The sequence below is a fragment of the Nanorana parkeri genome, unplaced genomic scaffold (genome assembly GCF_000935625.1).
Source record: "Nanorana parkeri isolate BGI_ZX_2015 unplaced genomic scaffold, ASM93562v1 scaffold359, whole genome shotgun sequence".
NCBI lineage: Eukaryota > Metazoa > Chordata > Amphibia > Anura > Dicroglossidae > Nanorana > Nanorana parkeri.
Genome location: NW_017306627.1, coordinates 118,392 through 131,746, shown reverse-complemented (window position 1 = coordinate 131,746; position 13,355 = coordinate 118,392). Strand labels below are relative to the sequence as shown.

Below are 13,355 nucleotides of genomic sequence, written 5' to 3'. Positions count from 1 at the left end.
ATCCAGCGGCCGGCAACTGTGCTGGGCCCCCCCAAAGGCTGAGGCCCCGGTACTCCCGCACCGGCTGTAGTTCCGCCACTGGTTGGCATCAAATGCTGGATTGTACCATCATCCATTGTTTAGTATTTTCCTCAGTGTCAAGCTGGACGTGAACATAGCTGGGGATTGCAGACAAGCGTGGACCAACCTGGAGTTGTATAACTGTTTTACAAGTACTATAGGCAAATATTGGGTCGCTAGCAAATATTTTTACATACATGTTTCATAAGCAGCTTCTCCCTGAAGCTTACAGGTGCAGTTGGCATTCCAATGCATACAGGTATTACTCTAATACTTGTGTGTATACAGGTGAAACTCGAATAATTAGAATATCGTGCAAAAGTAATTGCAGTAAGTTCTGCAAAAGGGGCCCAAACCAAGTACTGAGTACATATGCATGCTTGTACTTTTCAGAGGTCTGATATTGTTCTATGTACAATCCTTGTCTTATTGATTGCATGTAATAATCTACTTTTTTGAGGTTGTGGATTTGGGGTTCTTGGGGTTTTCATGAGCTGTAAGCCATAATCATCACAATTATGACAAATCACGGCTTGAATTATCTTGCTTTGCATGTAATGAGTCTATCTCATATATTAGATTGACCTTTTAAGTTGCATTAGTGAAATAAATGAACTTTGCACGATATTCTAATTATTCGAGTTTCACCTGTATATATTGGTAGCTTAAGGTCTGCAGGTACTCAATATTAATTCCAAATGCCTTGATAAAATACACACTTTGATATGCAACAATATCACCTAAGACCTGTGACCAAAAAATGAATGGGAACATACAAAGTACAACGTCGTAACTTTTGTGCCTGAAGAAAATTAATTTAGATTTTGTAAGACACAATGGACATAAAAAGCAAAAATGTCTGAAAGTAAAAGTGTCTTTTTAGACATTTTTATGTGTCAGTGCCAGTGTTATGAACAAAATCTTGTCTTGCCTAATTTTGGTGTAAAAAAAACTTGCTTTGGAAAATAAAAGAAAAAAAATATATTCATACAGAAGCTTATGTTTTAACACATTCTCTTCTTATAAGTGCATTTTGAATTATTATTAGCACCGTTGTCTACTTCAAAATTAGAATTGTAACGAGAGGCAGACTTTTTCTTATTGGCAGTAATGTATTGCTAGTTTGATTCAAACTGTTGGCCTTAAATTGAATGAAGGAAGCTTGCCTCTGGACCTGACACTGACTAATGTAGAAAGTAAAGAGCTCTACAGGAGTGGATCTGTTCATTCCTTTACCTCCTACGCTGAAAGCTTAGAAGGATTAGATGAAGCCGGGCAGGGAAATGTTGACTACAGGACAGCTGGAGCATATGGTAATCTGTAGATTTTGTCAGTAATCTAAAAGATGCCAAGATACCAGACAACTGGCCTGCTAGGAGGCAGATGGCATCTCTTTTTCTTTTAATTCTAATAAACTTTAGAGAAAACCAAAGCAAAGTCTATTTGTTTACAAACTATCGGGATGCTGTGACATACTTTTTCCTCTTTGCTACAGTGTAATACAAATAGTTTGTAAAATGTTTCACTAGTCTGACCAAACACTGGTGAGTTCAGTTGCGGCTGAATGGAGTTATTGTACCACATACACTTAAAATATTTTATATTAAAGCTGAAATCCAGGCAGAGATTAAACACTATATAATGCAAAAATAATATTAATGCAAATACAACTACATGTATTTTTAAATGGAGCTGATGTAGCTAGCTGGATCTGTTTTGAAATCAGCTTCTTGTAGTTCCCTGCACAAAAGGGCGCAGACTGGGTCAGGGTGAGTCAGTACTCTAATTCAATCAGGCTCAGCTATTGTGCTTGTGTGCTGACAAAGAACATGTTGACAGGAGGAGAGATGAGGGTTGAGCATATCAGTGAGCTTGTGCTGCATCTTTACTGTCCAGTCACAAGCTGGGGGCATGGGCATGACCAGCTCTGAATTGCATAACTGCAGTAGAGAGAAGTCAGGCCACCAGCCTTGCTTTGCTCTCTGGCATGCAGGGTCGTGTAAATCTCAGGACTGGCTGGACAGATTGAAAAACCGCTCCGATGATTGCATTTTACCTGTGTATTTAGCTGTTTACATGCAGTTTGGATTTCAAGAAGATATTAACCTGAGCTAAGAATGCTTGGATATATAGCAGATAATTAACTATATTTTTGCCAAGTCTATCTATATAGCATCATCTTACAAAGTTTACTCTTGGTGCTACCCTTTTTAGCATTTCTTGGCAGCGTCCTTGAACAAGCACTGTAATTCTTTTCTGAATGTGTATGAGACATGCTCATTATTGAAAACATTGAAAATACATCATTGGATTTTGGAGATCAGTGTCTACAGGTATTGCTCTGTCACTAATAATAATTAAATGATAGGCCTTTATACATAGGCTTGTAGAACATGTACATTTATCTAAGAATTAAAACCCTGAGTGAAGAACATATTGTATATAGAGTGACAGACAAGAATTGCTTGCTTTTACGCTTCACTATAAGATGAACTCTGGCTAGGGTTGAAGGTTCCTTGCCTTCTTCCTTAGTCATTTAAATTGCATTGAGTTGTTCCATTCCATAGCACTGACTCAGGCTGCAGGCATTGACAGATAGCTGTAGTGACAGAATTCTCAGTTGCTTCAAATGTAGCTCAGCAGCTAACAGATGTACCTTTATGTAGAAAGCTATAATTCTGTGCATGGCGATGAAGGTCAAACTATAAAAGTAGCTTTAAAATGAATCTGCATGAATGTATTTCATTCACACTTCTATCCTTTGGCACAGTTAGTGCCTCCAAATGCTACTGTGCAGTGCAAATATACATATCCTACTCCCTGTTACAATCTTTCACAGTGTTCACTGGTGTTACAATGAATAACAGGGAGGTGGAGAGCTGTTTACAGTCTATTTTACATCCGACCCTGGTGTCAGACTGAGTTTCCTGTGGAGAAAATTTTGAATTTTTAGGCAGGTCTAATACAAAATTAAGAAAACCTGCAATGTGAGTCGTGGAAATGTGCACATGTATACATAATCACTGCACTTCTTCATTAGTTGAATCATATATTGGCTTCTATGTCCTGGGGATCCCAGTGGTGAAACACTATCACTAGATTTCCCAGAACCAAATAGCTGCCATGACCGTTAAAAAGCCAAACGATGGTGTCAGTCTATACAAAAAGACTCTCCATAAAGAAGGACAAATGACTTACTTGTCTAGTTGCAAGTGATACAATACATGGCATAATGGTAAGTGGCAGGGACACTGTAGGGAGATCTGCCCCATGGGGTCCCCAGGAGAAATAAGCCAGTGTGTGAGCAAATCATCTAGTACAACCCAGAACTAATATATCTGTCTTGGGTGGACTTGACATTTGAGCTTCTAAAGCAAATTGCAAGGTTGTGTGTAAGATGCTTCTCTTTTAGAGAAGATGATAGTGATTGAAAAGCATTAAGAGATGTTGTGTAGAGAGAGGCAATTATCTACAACTAGAAAAAAATCAGGCAGTGCTAAAGCAGGTAACAGGGTGCAGTTTTAGCAGTCAATGGCATTGTGACAAAATAGGTATACAGTTTTCTGTCAATTAGAGTATAATGCTATCAGTGAACTGGAAGTGCATGAGAGCCCAGGGAGGAAAACTATATATTGTATTGTGCTGAAGTAGTTAGACCAAAATATAAGCAGGTTTCATGAAATGTGATACTAGATGAATACTACACATCACTGCAGACCTCACTGTTACCTCTCAACTTCAAAGTACACCTGTCAGGACAACAGAATGTAGGCAGCCATTATTCTGAAAATGCTAGTTGTCTGGCTGCCTCTGGCTTCAATATTTTTGATTCACAGACCAATAAATAGCATGCTGTAAATAAGTGTCATAATTGCTTATCTCTACACAAGATCATATAGTTGTCAATGCAAAAGAAGGTAAAGACAAATCTCCCAATGGGTGGATTCCTGTTCTGGTGATAATTGTGTCAGAGGGGAACGTCCCTCACTTTTTGAAAAATTTCATCTCAACTCCTCATTCTTTACTCTATCTAAAACAAAACAAAAAGGTATGGGTTGAGATATATTTTAATATAATTATGCAGCCTTCTCCTTTACCTTTTATCTAGAATTGTTGATATCAAGGCACACAGAATATGTGACCAATGTTTGAGAACTAGCGATGTACATTGTCACTGTGGATAAAAACAAAGGTCTCCTTTCATAAGGTTGCCCCCTGGCTGTTTTTTTATTTTATCCCATACAACCTCTGTAACCTAAATGTGTGTTTGATGTAGATGTCGCTGTATATGCAGTGGAATTGAGAGGCTGTATTTAACAACATTAACAATATTTTAACAACAAAAATGGATAAGATGCATGGTAAATAATGTGTCTGACAACAATAACAACCTAACTCTGGACAAGTGGCTACATAGAGTACAGTTTGGATACATTCATGTGAACTGTATTGCCTCTGCAACCAGTGTTGTAATCCAAACACCTCTGCCAGACTGCACAGCCAAGATACCTCAAACCCCTTTGCAGTAGCAGAGAGGAACAACTTGGTCAATAGTACTGCGTATGCTTGACATTCCCTGTTGTGGTACAGGGAATAGCAGGAAGTGAAGACCAATTTACAATCAAGTTCATACAGTAACTGTATTTAAAAATACATTCAGTTATCTTTTAACTAATCCATATCTGGTGTTTTTTGTTTTTTTTTAATCTATGCATAATCTTGCCTTAATTATGTAGTTTGGTGGCCTTTCAGAGTGGTTTTCCAGATTTTTGATCTACTGCTTAATATTTATCTTTTTATTGATCAGTTGTAACGATGACTACATTGCTTCTGTCGGTCATCCAATGTGTCCAGATGGCTCTATAATGTCAAACCTTCCAAAATAAGATTTATGCGTATGTTATTGTAAATAAAGAGTCAGCTGTTTAGTAACGTGTTTGTAGCCTTGCAGTGAGCAGTGCTTACTACTCTGTGTTGTTATACTTAGTACAGACATAAGAACAAGAATATAAGCATGCTTTATCCTTAATTACTCGATGAAGCCTAGCAATATAATTCTTTTAGCAGACGTATCCTGGTATAGCATTCTTTGAATTCTGTGGGCAAGTCCCTCTATTCCTCTTGCTAATAATATGACTTTGGTGATCAAATGTCACATTGTTTTGCTTCTCTACATCCAGGGATATCTTTAATGGCTCTATGTGCTGTAATGCTTTACTAAATATTTACATTTTACAACCTTATCGCCTTGTATTTGTTTAGTAAAGGATACTTGTGTATTTAGTAATACTGTATTCTACAGTTTACATATGAAAACTATCTTGGATTCCTAGCAGTCCTTACAATTAGGAGTTCTGGGGTGTGCAGTCTGCCATATAAAGCAGACACTTCTCACAGTAAGGCTGCCAGTGTGAAGGGTTCATTGGAATCTAGAACATATCCTCTGTGCTTGAAGGCTGTTATTTTCAGATTGCAAGTCTATTTATCTGCTGCAATACTTAGCTGGAACTTACTGCAGTCACGCTAGGATTTTTGTGCTTGGAAGACAGCCCATGAAGTCATAAATCCCCCATTTATTTTTATCAAAGTATTTCTGCTTGTAAGTCACATGTCAACACCCACGGATGATATGTGATCTTTTGTAAGGTGAATGGCCGTTATGAAGTTCTACCAGTACGAATGTCTTTGCCATAGACCCCATAAAGTCATATTCATTTTATTGTATAATAACAGTATGCAGGGTTTTTTTATACACAGTTTAGATCTGTGTGCTTCCTAAAGTGATTAGCGTCTTAACAATGTGATTTAAAGCAACCTTATATAGGCAGAATGTCCATAAATTACTTTGTAAATTAAATACAAACATCCCAAAGTTCATCAGCAACTCTAAAACCTCTTACATCAGTTCTCCCCATGAAACTTACTCCTTACATCAGTTGTCACCATTAGAGTGCCTCCTTACATCAGTTGTCTTCATCAGAGAGCCTGAGGGCACTCCGATGGCAACGAATAATGTAAGGGTCACTCTGATGGGGGCAGCCAATGTAAGGGGGCACTCTGATGTGGGACAACTAATAAGTAATTATCCCCATTAGAGTGCCCCCTTACACTTGTTGTCCCTATGCTGCTGTCACATGTCTCATATGGAGATGGGAGGAGAAACTCTTTCGTTCTCCTTAAGGCCCCCGTTCACACCAGGTCGGTTCGATCGGGCGGGTTTCTCCGTGCTGAACTGCCGACATGTACGATCGCGTTTCAGCGCCCTTTTAAAATTTGTACAGAATCCGCGCTGAAACGCATCTGCCCTGGTGTGAATGGGGCCTTAATGCTGGGTGGGGAACAAAGCTGATGTCATTGGTTGCTGGGAATGCTGTGGTCCTATCAGCAAATGACAGAGGAGGAATGGGGACCTGAAGCGATCGCTGTCCAGATAGAAACGCTACTTGGTCCGTATCCAGACCACGGTTCGCCATTTAGGGACCCATGAGCTACACCAACATTTGAAGTGGCTGCTCGCTATAAATGACATATCTTATATGCTTTTCTCCCTTCATAGTAAATAAGATCTTTCTTATCTTTTATATGGAATTTGTACAATAGATCAGAGAAAGAATTGAATGTAATGTGAATTATTATTACTTTGGATACAGTGTGAATGTATTTTGATATGGAGATAACATTCCTTTTAAGTCATTATTTTTTAACACGATTTGTGAATCTGTCACTTCCCGGGATGTAATTGCTTATTTCTGCTGTTTTATTTGCATCTATGGCACATGTTAACTAAACTTTATTATTATTTTTTTTCCTCAGGTACCATCATTATGTCAGAAGACTTGCGAGATGCCTTGGATAACATGTACGATGCCAGAATCCCAAAACTCTGGTATAAGATTTCCTGGGATTCTGCCACCTTAGGTTTCTGGTTTACAGAACTGTTGGAAAGAAATATGCAGTTCAGGAGCTGGCTATTTGATGGGCGTCCCAATCAGTTCTGGATGACTGGATTTTTTAATCCACAGGTACTGTATCCCGCTGCGTTTTTGCTTTTAAACTGTATAATTTAAATAAGTTATGACACTTCTCTGTAATCTTCAGCATAGTCCCTTTATAGTCTGTGAACATTTTAACTGCAATAATCAAATGATTGGCACAAATGTATCAACTGATTGGTGTTCTTTGCAGTTTCACAGTATTTCTTGGATAGTTTATAAAACACCTCCAATGTTTTATACAGTGGAATACCTTTTAGGCCTGAACCATTTTCTATACATTTCAGTCTACTTTTTATTACCATATTATAATGCAATTGTCATCACAGTTTTCTTAATTCTTGAACAGGGTTTTCTGACTGCCATGAGACAAGAAACAACACGCATGAATTTATCAAAAGGCTGGGCCTTAGACACTGTCATTTTACATAATGACGTCACAAGGATGATGAAAGAAGATGTCAATTCTCCTCCTCCAGCGGATATTGGTGGTGTCTACATATACGGATTGTTTCTTGATGGCGCTGGCTGGGATCGTAGAAACACAAAGCTTATGGAAGCTCAGCCAAAGGTAGAGCAATAGGGTGTGTGTGTGTGTGAGGTGGAGGGAATATATGGTTGACAAATTGCTGTTGTAGAGGTATAGGAGAGAAGATGGCTCATATATGGGTATCAAGGGGTGCTCATGCTGAAAAAAGGTCAAGATAATCCAGAAAATAGTGGTTTAAAGTAGTATTAAACTCTTAAACATTTTTCGATAATAAATCCAGATCAAACAAATATACATTGCCCAGCAAAGTATTTCTTTACATTTTAGCCCAAAAACATACAGTTGCCAAATTTAACAGCCAGATCCAACTCTTTTAGCTCCGCTTCCCTGAACTTCTTGTCCAGTTCAAGATCAGAGGGACACAGCAGTCTCCAGTAGTTGTGCCTCTGCTAGCTTGTAGAAGGGAGGAGAGGGGAGCAGGGGAGTGGTATGCCTTGCTGTGCCTGTGTGTTTGTGGAGACGCACAATTTACTGGCACACACAAGGGTGGCTCCATAGGACCCTGTAAGGATATCAGGGTCAGTGCTTAGGGGACCAGATGACTCTGCTGGAAACTAAAACTTTTAAACATCATGAAGCAGCATCCATTGTAAGTGATTTATTCAGCATTTGAAATAGCTTAAAAACCTTTTGACTTTAATATCACTTTAAATATAAAAATAACAACAGTGAAATCCTCTAATCCTTGAAGATAATTGTGTAGAATAACTGTTTAATGTTTTGTTTTACCTTACTCCTCTAAGGATGAGGACAGCTTACCACATTATACATACACTTCCTGGCACATAAACAGATTTCCAAGAATTATAACAGTAGGTGGCCCTGCCAGGCTCAAAGAAACTGGGCTGACATTTTTTAGCCAAGCAGTTGCAGTCACTGTTCATGTATTCTGACAGTACTGGACACCAGCTGTCAGAATACAATGTTCACAGTTGGAGATTGGTCCATACATGCTGTTTAGCATGAATTGAGGAATTTGGTAGATTTTTTTTTCTTCCAGCCCACAGGCTGAACGAAAACAAAATCTCCTAGTGTACGGCCAGCTTAATGCTCAGTATAACTTTTTGTAGTTTGCTATAATCAGTGAGATGCATGTTCATTTATTGTGTAACAAGGACTTCTAGTTAGTTAACTGCAGGTATTGGCTTCAGTAGCCTACATAAAATCTAGAGAACAGGCAATTAAAACCGGTCTTGTCTACTTAATAAAGCAATGCAGAGAACAGTAAACATATGCAAAGTGCAGCAACCCATAGCAACCACTCTGGAATCCCATATTAACTGTTCTGCCCAAAGCCTAATTGGTATTTTCATTCTGCATTCCAGTTTGCATTTTTGAATAAGGCTGTTTAAAGGAAATTATTCATTTTCTATCTTTGCATGTATACTTTCACACTGGTGTGATTATGTGCCATTGTTAGAATCACTATGATAAATGTTCCTATAGTCTATACAGTCCTGCAGTCTGAAATATATTACATCCCTTTCCCAGGTATGCCTCACTCCCAGGAGTTCTGCCTGACCCCTTTATGTTCATATAAGTCAGTAATACATTGACAACATCACTCTGGAGAGTCATTTCAAGTGATTTTATTCAGCCAGTACCCAACAATGTGTTGGTCCCTGCAGACCTTGATGGCTACATAAAGGTCTCCAGGGACCAATGCAGGCTTGTGCTGGGTGAATAAAATCACTCGGAATGGTGCTCTGGAGTATTGCTGCCTCCTCAGTCTTTCAACATATTTTTCTTACTCAGGTCAAGTTTCCAGAAGCTTCTGTGGAGTTTGTAAATGTAAATCCATCATGTCCTGTGGTTTAGAAAGTCCCTGTCATACTACAATCAGTGTTATGTCAAGATGTTTCTTCTACATAATGTCTTTCATTGTACCTTAAATATTCTGTTTACATGGATATAAAGCTTCAAAGCCAATAATATAAGAGAAAGTCATGAGGACTGCACATAGAGCAAAAGGAACTTTTCTGGCAGCAAGTGTGTGTTATCAGGAACATTTCCTGAGGCAAATCTAAATATGCTGTGTACATGAATATAAATCATCAAAGGCCATATTATAATAAAAAGGCATGAAGACTGCACATAGAGGAAAGGAACTTTTCTGGCAGCAAGTGTGTGTTATCAGGAACATTTCCTGGGGCAAATCTTTTCGGCATTGAGCTGCTTCTGGAATGAATGCTTTTGGCAGTACCACATAATTCATTCTTGGGAGTCTAAGACTTTATCATGTGGTGACAGCAGTGTACTTTTTGTTGAATAACTCACAAATCCAGGTGAATTTACGTAAAAAAGTATTTTTTTTAGGGATTTCAGTTTTCTGGTAGATACATAACAAAAAAAAAACAAATGTTAGCATGAAACAACTGATGTGAACACACAAACAGCCTAGCTGATTAATCGCTTCAAACCTGTACGCCGCCCCATCGACCAGAGCAATTTTTACAATATTGCTATGTGACCGTTTCTTCAACAATAACTCTTTTTATTACATAAAATAACATAGCAATAGATATATAGTTTTTTAAAAAGCCTTTCTTTTGGTGATATTAAATTTACTTTTTATGCAATTCATAGACAAAAATTGTAATAAAAAATAGTGTTATTGTAGATATAACATATTTATATATATATATGTATATTTATATTTTATAATTTGTCCTTTTTATTTTGTTTAAAATTACACTAACATTTTTATTCTGGTACAAATCATTGCAATGTTATTAACAAATGTGCTTTTTTCAATGGTGTGCTTATTTTAATGCAACACTAAAAATAATAATGAACAAAATGAATAGAAATGGAAAAAAACCCATTAAATATGAATAATTAGAACATAGAAAAAAATAGAAAAAAAATCAGCAGGAAAATAATATACAGTATAGGGGAAAAGGTGAAGAAAAATTCATTAGGAATGATAATTGTAGGTTAATAAGCGGGTGAATAGAAAAAAATATTAAGATATGTTGTTTTTAAAAAAAAAACTTTTTATGCTGATTTAACGGACATCATATGCAGATCAAAGCTCATCCCTTTGATCTACAAATTAATGAAACTGGTTAAATACAAGGAGGTTTGCCAGCAGCAGGGCTAGAAGAAATTCTGTTTGTTTGGGCATGTCTGGTAGCACACTCAGTGTCTACAACTGATAAATACCTTTGTAAACCACAACACTTAACAAATTGCACATTCCATGAATATAGTATTGTTATTAATAGTAGTAATATAGTATTAGGAAATGAGACAAGAATGCCACAAAAAACATGGGTGCGAGACAGAAGAGGCACCCAGATGAAAGAATGGAAGTAACTGCGTTTTTTCAATTTAGACTTTTATTCCATGAAACATATACGTAACTAACACCGTCTTTAGATCGGTGTCACTTTGAGGTGGTAGATTTCGTTATGATGTATCGCAAAGTGTTTGGATACTCCATGTTTCAAGAATCCTTTTCTTAATGTTTCACCTATGCTGTCCGATTCTGTCTCTTAGTTTTGTGCGACCTACATATTGTAAACCGCAGGGGCACTCTAGTAGATATCTGATTCACAAGTTATTTGAGATTATATTGTGTAGGTTTCACATGTATTAGTGGACGTGAACTCTTTTTGTTTGTTGCTGATGAGATTGCACGTCATCTTGGGTGTAAGCATTTGTAGCTTCCTATCGAAGTTTGATTAAGGAGGTATTTTTGTTTGGGTGTATCCTTGTTGTTTTTGTATTCAAGTCTGCTGGAAGCTAGGATGTTTTTTATTGTTCTAGCTTGGCTGTTTTTTTTATTGTTCTAGCTTGGGTAAGGGTGGTATCGAGGCTTTTAGGTAGGGTCTACCCTAGTAAAATGTGGCAGTGACGTTTTAGTGTATCTTTTTCTTTTTACTGTACTCAGTGGTGTATCTCGTGATGAAATTGCATCTTTCATTGTTGAGTTTGGAATGATCTCTTGTTTTTTGGGAAGAACAGGTCTTCTCTTTTGAGTTTTAGTGCTTTCTTTTTGGAGTCTTCTATACGTTTAGTTTTCATCCACATTCACAGCAGGTCTGTTTGACACGCTATTACAGTGTGTGTTTGTTTGGCAGGGCATGGGGCATGGGTAAGAGGTGTACTAACTGAGTGCTCAAGCTTGTTGGGGTTGTGTAATGTAGACTGCAACCTCATTTGTCGCTGCCAGTTCAGAATCCAGGGCCTATATTAACGGCCATGAATTGTATTCGGGTATAGCCGTTCTGTAGGTAGAGTATACAGATGGTGGTAATATAGCATTTACATCGTCCATCATTAGTACATATTTTAAGCAGGTTAATAGGTTTGCTTTTATTTTTCATTTTGCTTTGATTGTCCAAAGACCTACATGAAGATTTTATATGTTTTAACTTTAACAGAAGACTTCAGAGCTGGTTTGTCACCTGTGAACTTCAGAACACATCTAATGTTTGAAAATCAGTTAAAGGAGCATTAGCAAAATGTCATATTGAAGAGCTTAAGCCTGCTTATGATTCACTACATTTGGCGGGTGTGTGTTAAAGTTAGAAGCGGTTGTAACAGCTGTTCACGAATTGATATTTAAACTGCAATCTTATTGCAGAGAGCTACACTTGGTATTGTGCCCAAGCACACTAGAGTTTTATATAGAAAAAGCCTTGCAGGATAGTTGTTGCCATTTATTTTTGTGTAATGTCTCTACATAATGTAGTATAACAATTTCAGGTCAGTGTCAGAACATACAGTATTTCTGTGTTCAGTGCTTCATTTTGTATGTCAAACATTTTGAAACTCAGGAGTTAAATCTTACAAAATGCATTCAAGTACCTTAACATTTTTTAAAAATGTATCTTATTTGTGTATCACTCAGCTGTAGACTCCCAAACCATCTGTGACTTGGTGCTGACACTGTCCTACCTTCTGGAGGGTGGCTACTTTTGTTCCCCATAGTGCCTGTGTGTGTTGTAAAGTAGCCACCGCTCTAAGATCACTCCCATTGATGGACGACAGTCTCAATACAAATTAGTAAACTAAACATGAGATTGTAGTCCATCACAGGACTACAGCACCCTGTCAGTGGGTGCTTACAATGGTTTGCCTCAATCCTCTATCTCACACTTTTGCTTAACAGTTTGGTATGTTAAAGGAAGTTGAAAAAAACAAGACTTACTGGCCAGATCACCAGGTGAAAAGGACGGAAAGGCCTAAAAATAAGAAAACTAATGCAGCAGCCACCACACCTAAGGACTGGTAAGCTGCAATATATTATGTTTTTGCTTTTGGGTTTAGATACACTTTAAAAGGCATAAAGTGAATACAAATTCCTTAATTAAAGTGGAACTAGACCCACCAATTTAACTGTCTCCCAAAACAGTTAAATTCAAGCCACCACTTTGATAATAACTGTCAAGGTTGCCAGTGTGTTTTATCTCTCAACCAAACTTTCAAACCCTCAGATAGCAGCTGGTTCTATGTGCAGAACCATGGCAACTGCCATCCTAATAAAGACTAACATGGCACATTCCTTGGCTGTAAAGGATAGGAGGGTTTAGATCCACTTTAACATGGCAACATCCTGACCTTTGTAATTGAAACATTGGTGCTTCTGGAACATGAGCTTTATGGTAATACATAAGCACTCTATGCCGTTTGTCAGCTTGCCCTATCTTTTTCTCACAGCAGCTTCCAATACACTGGCACTACGTCTGCTCTGTGACCCCCCCCCCCCCCCTTTTTTTTTGAAAGAGTTGAACACGACAAAAAAA

At 37.8% G+C, this 13,355-nt stretch overlaps 1 protein-coding gene across 1 annotated transcript in view; it reads left to right on the top strand.

The window, feature by feature from the left end:
• The window catches only part of LOC108788892 (dynein heavy chain 5, axonemal-like), a 237,649-nt gene that overhangs the window by 216,658 nt on the left and 7,636 nt on the right, over positions 1–13,355 (top strand). Inside the window, exons 74-75 of the mRNA XM_018558793.1 lie at positions 6,874–7,082; positions 7,402–7,623. Of these exons, the coding sequence (XP_018414295.1) occupies positions 6,874–7,082; positions 7,402–7,623 (431 nt within the window). The remainder of the gene's footprint in view (positions 1–6,873; positions 7,083–7,401; positions 7,624–13,355) is intronic.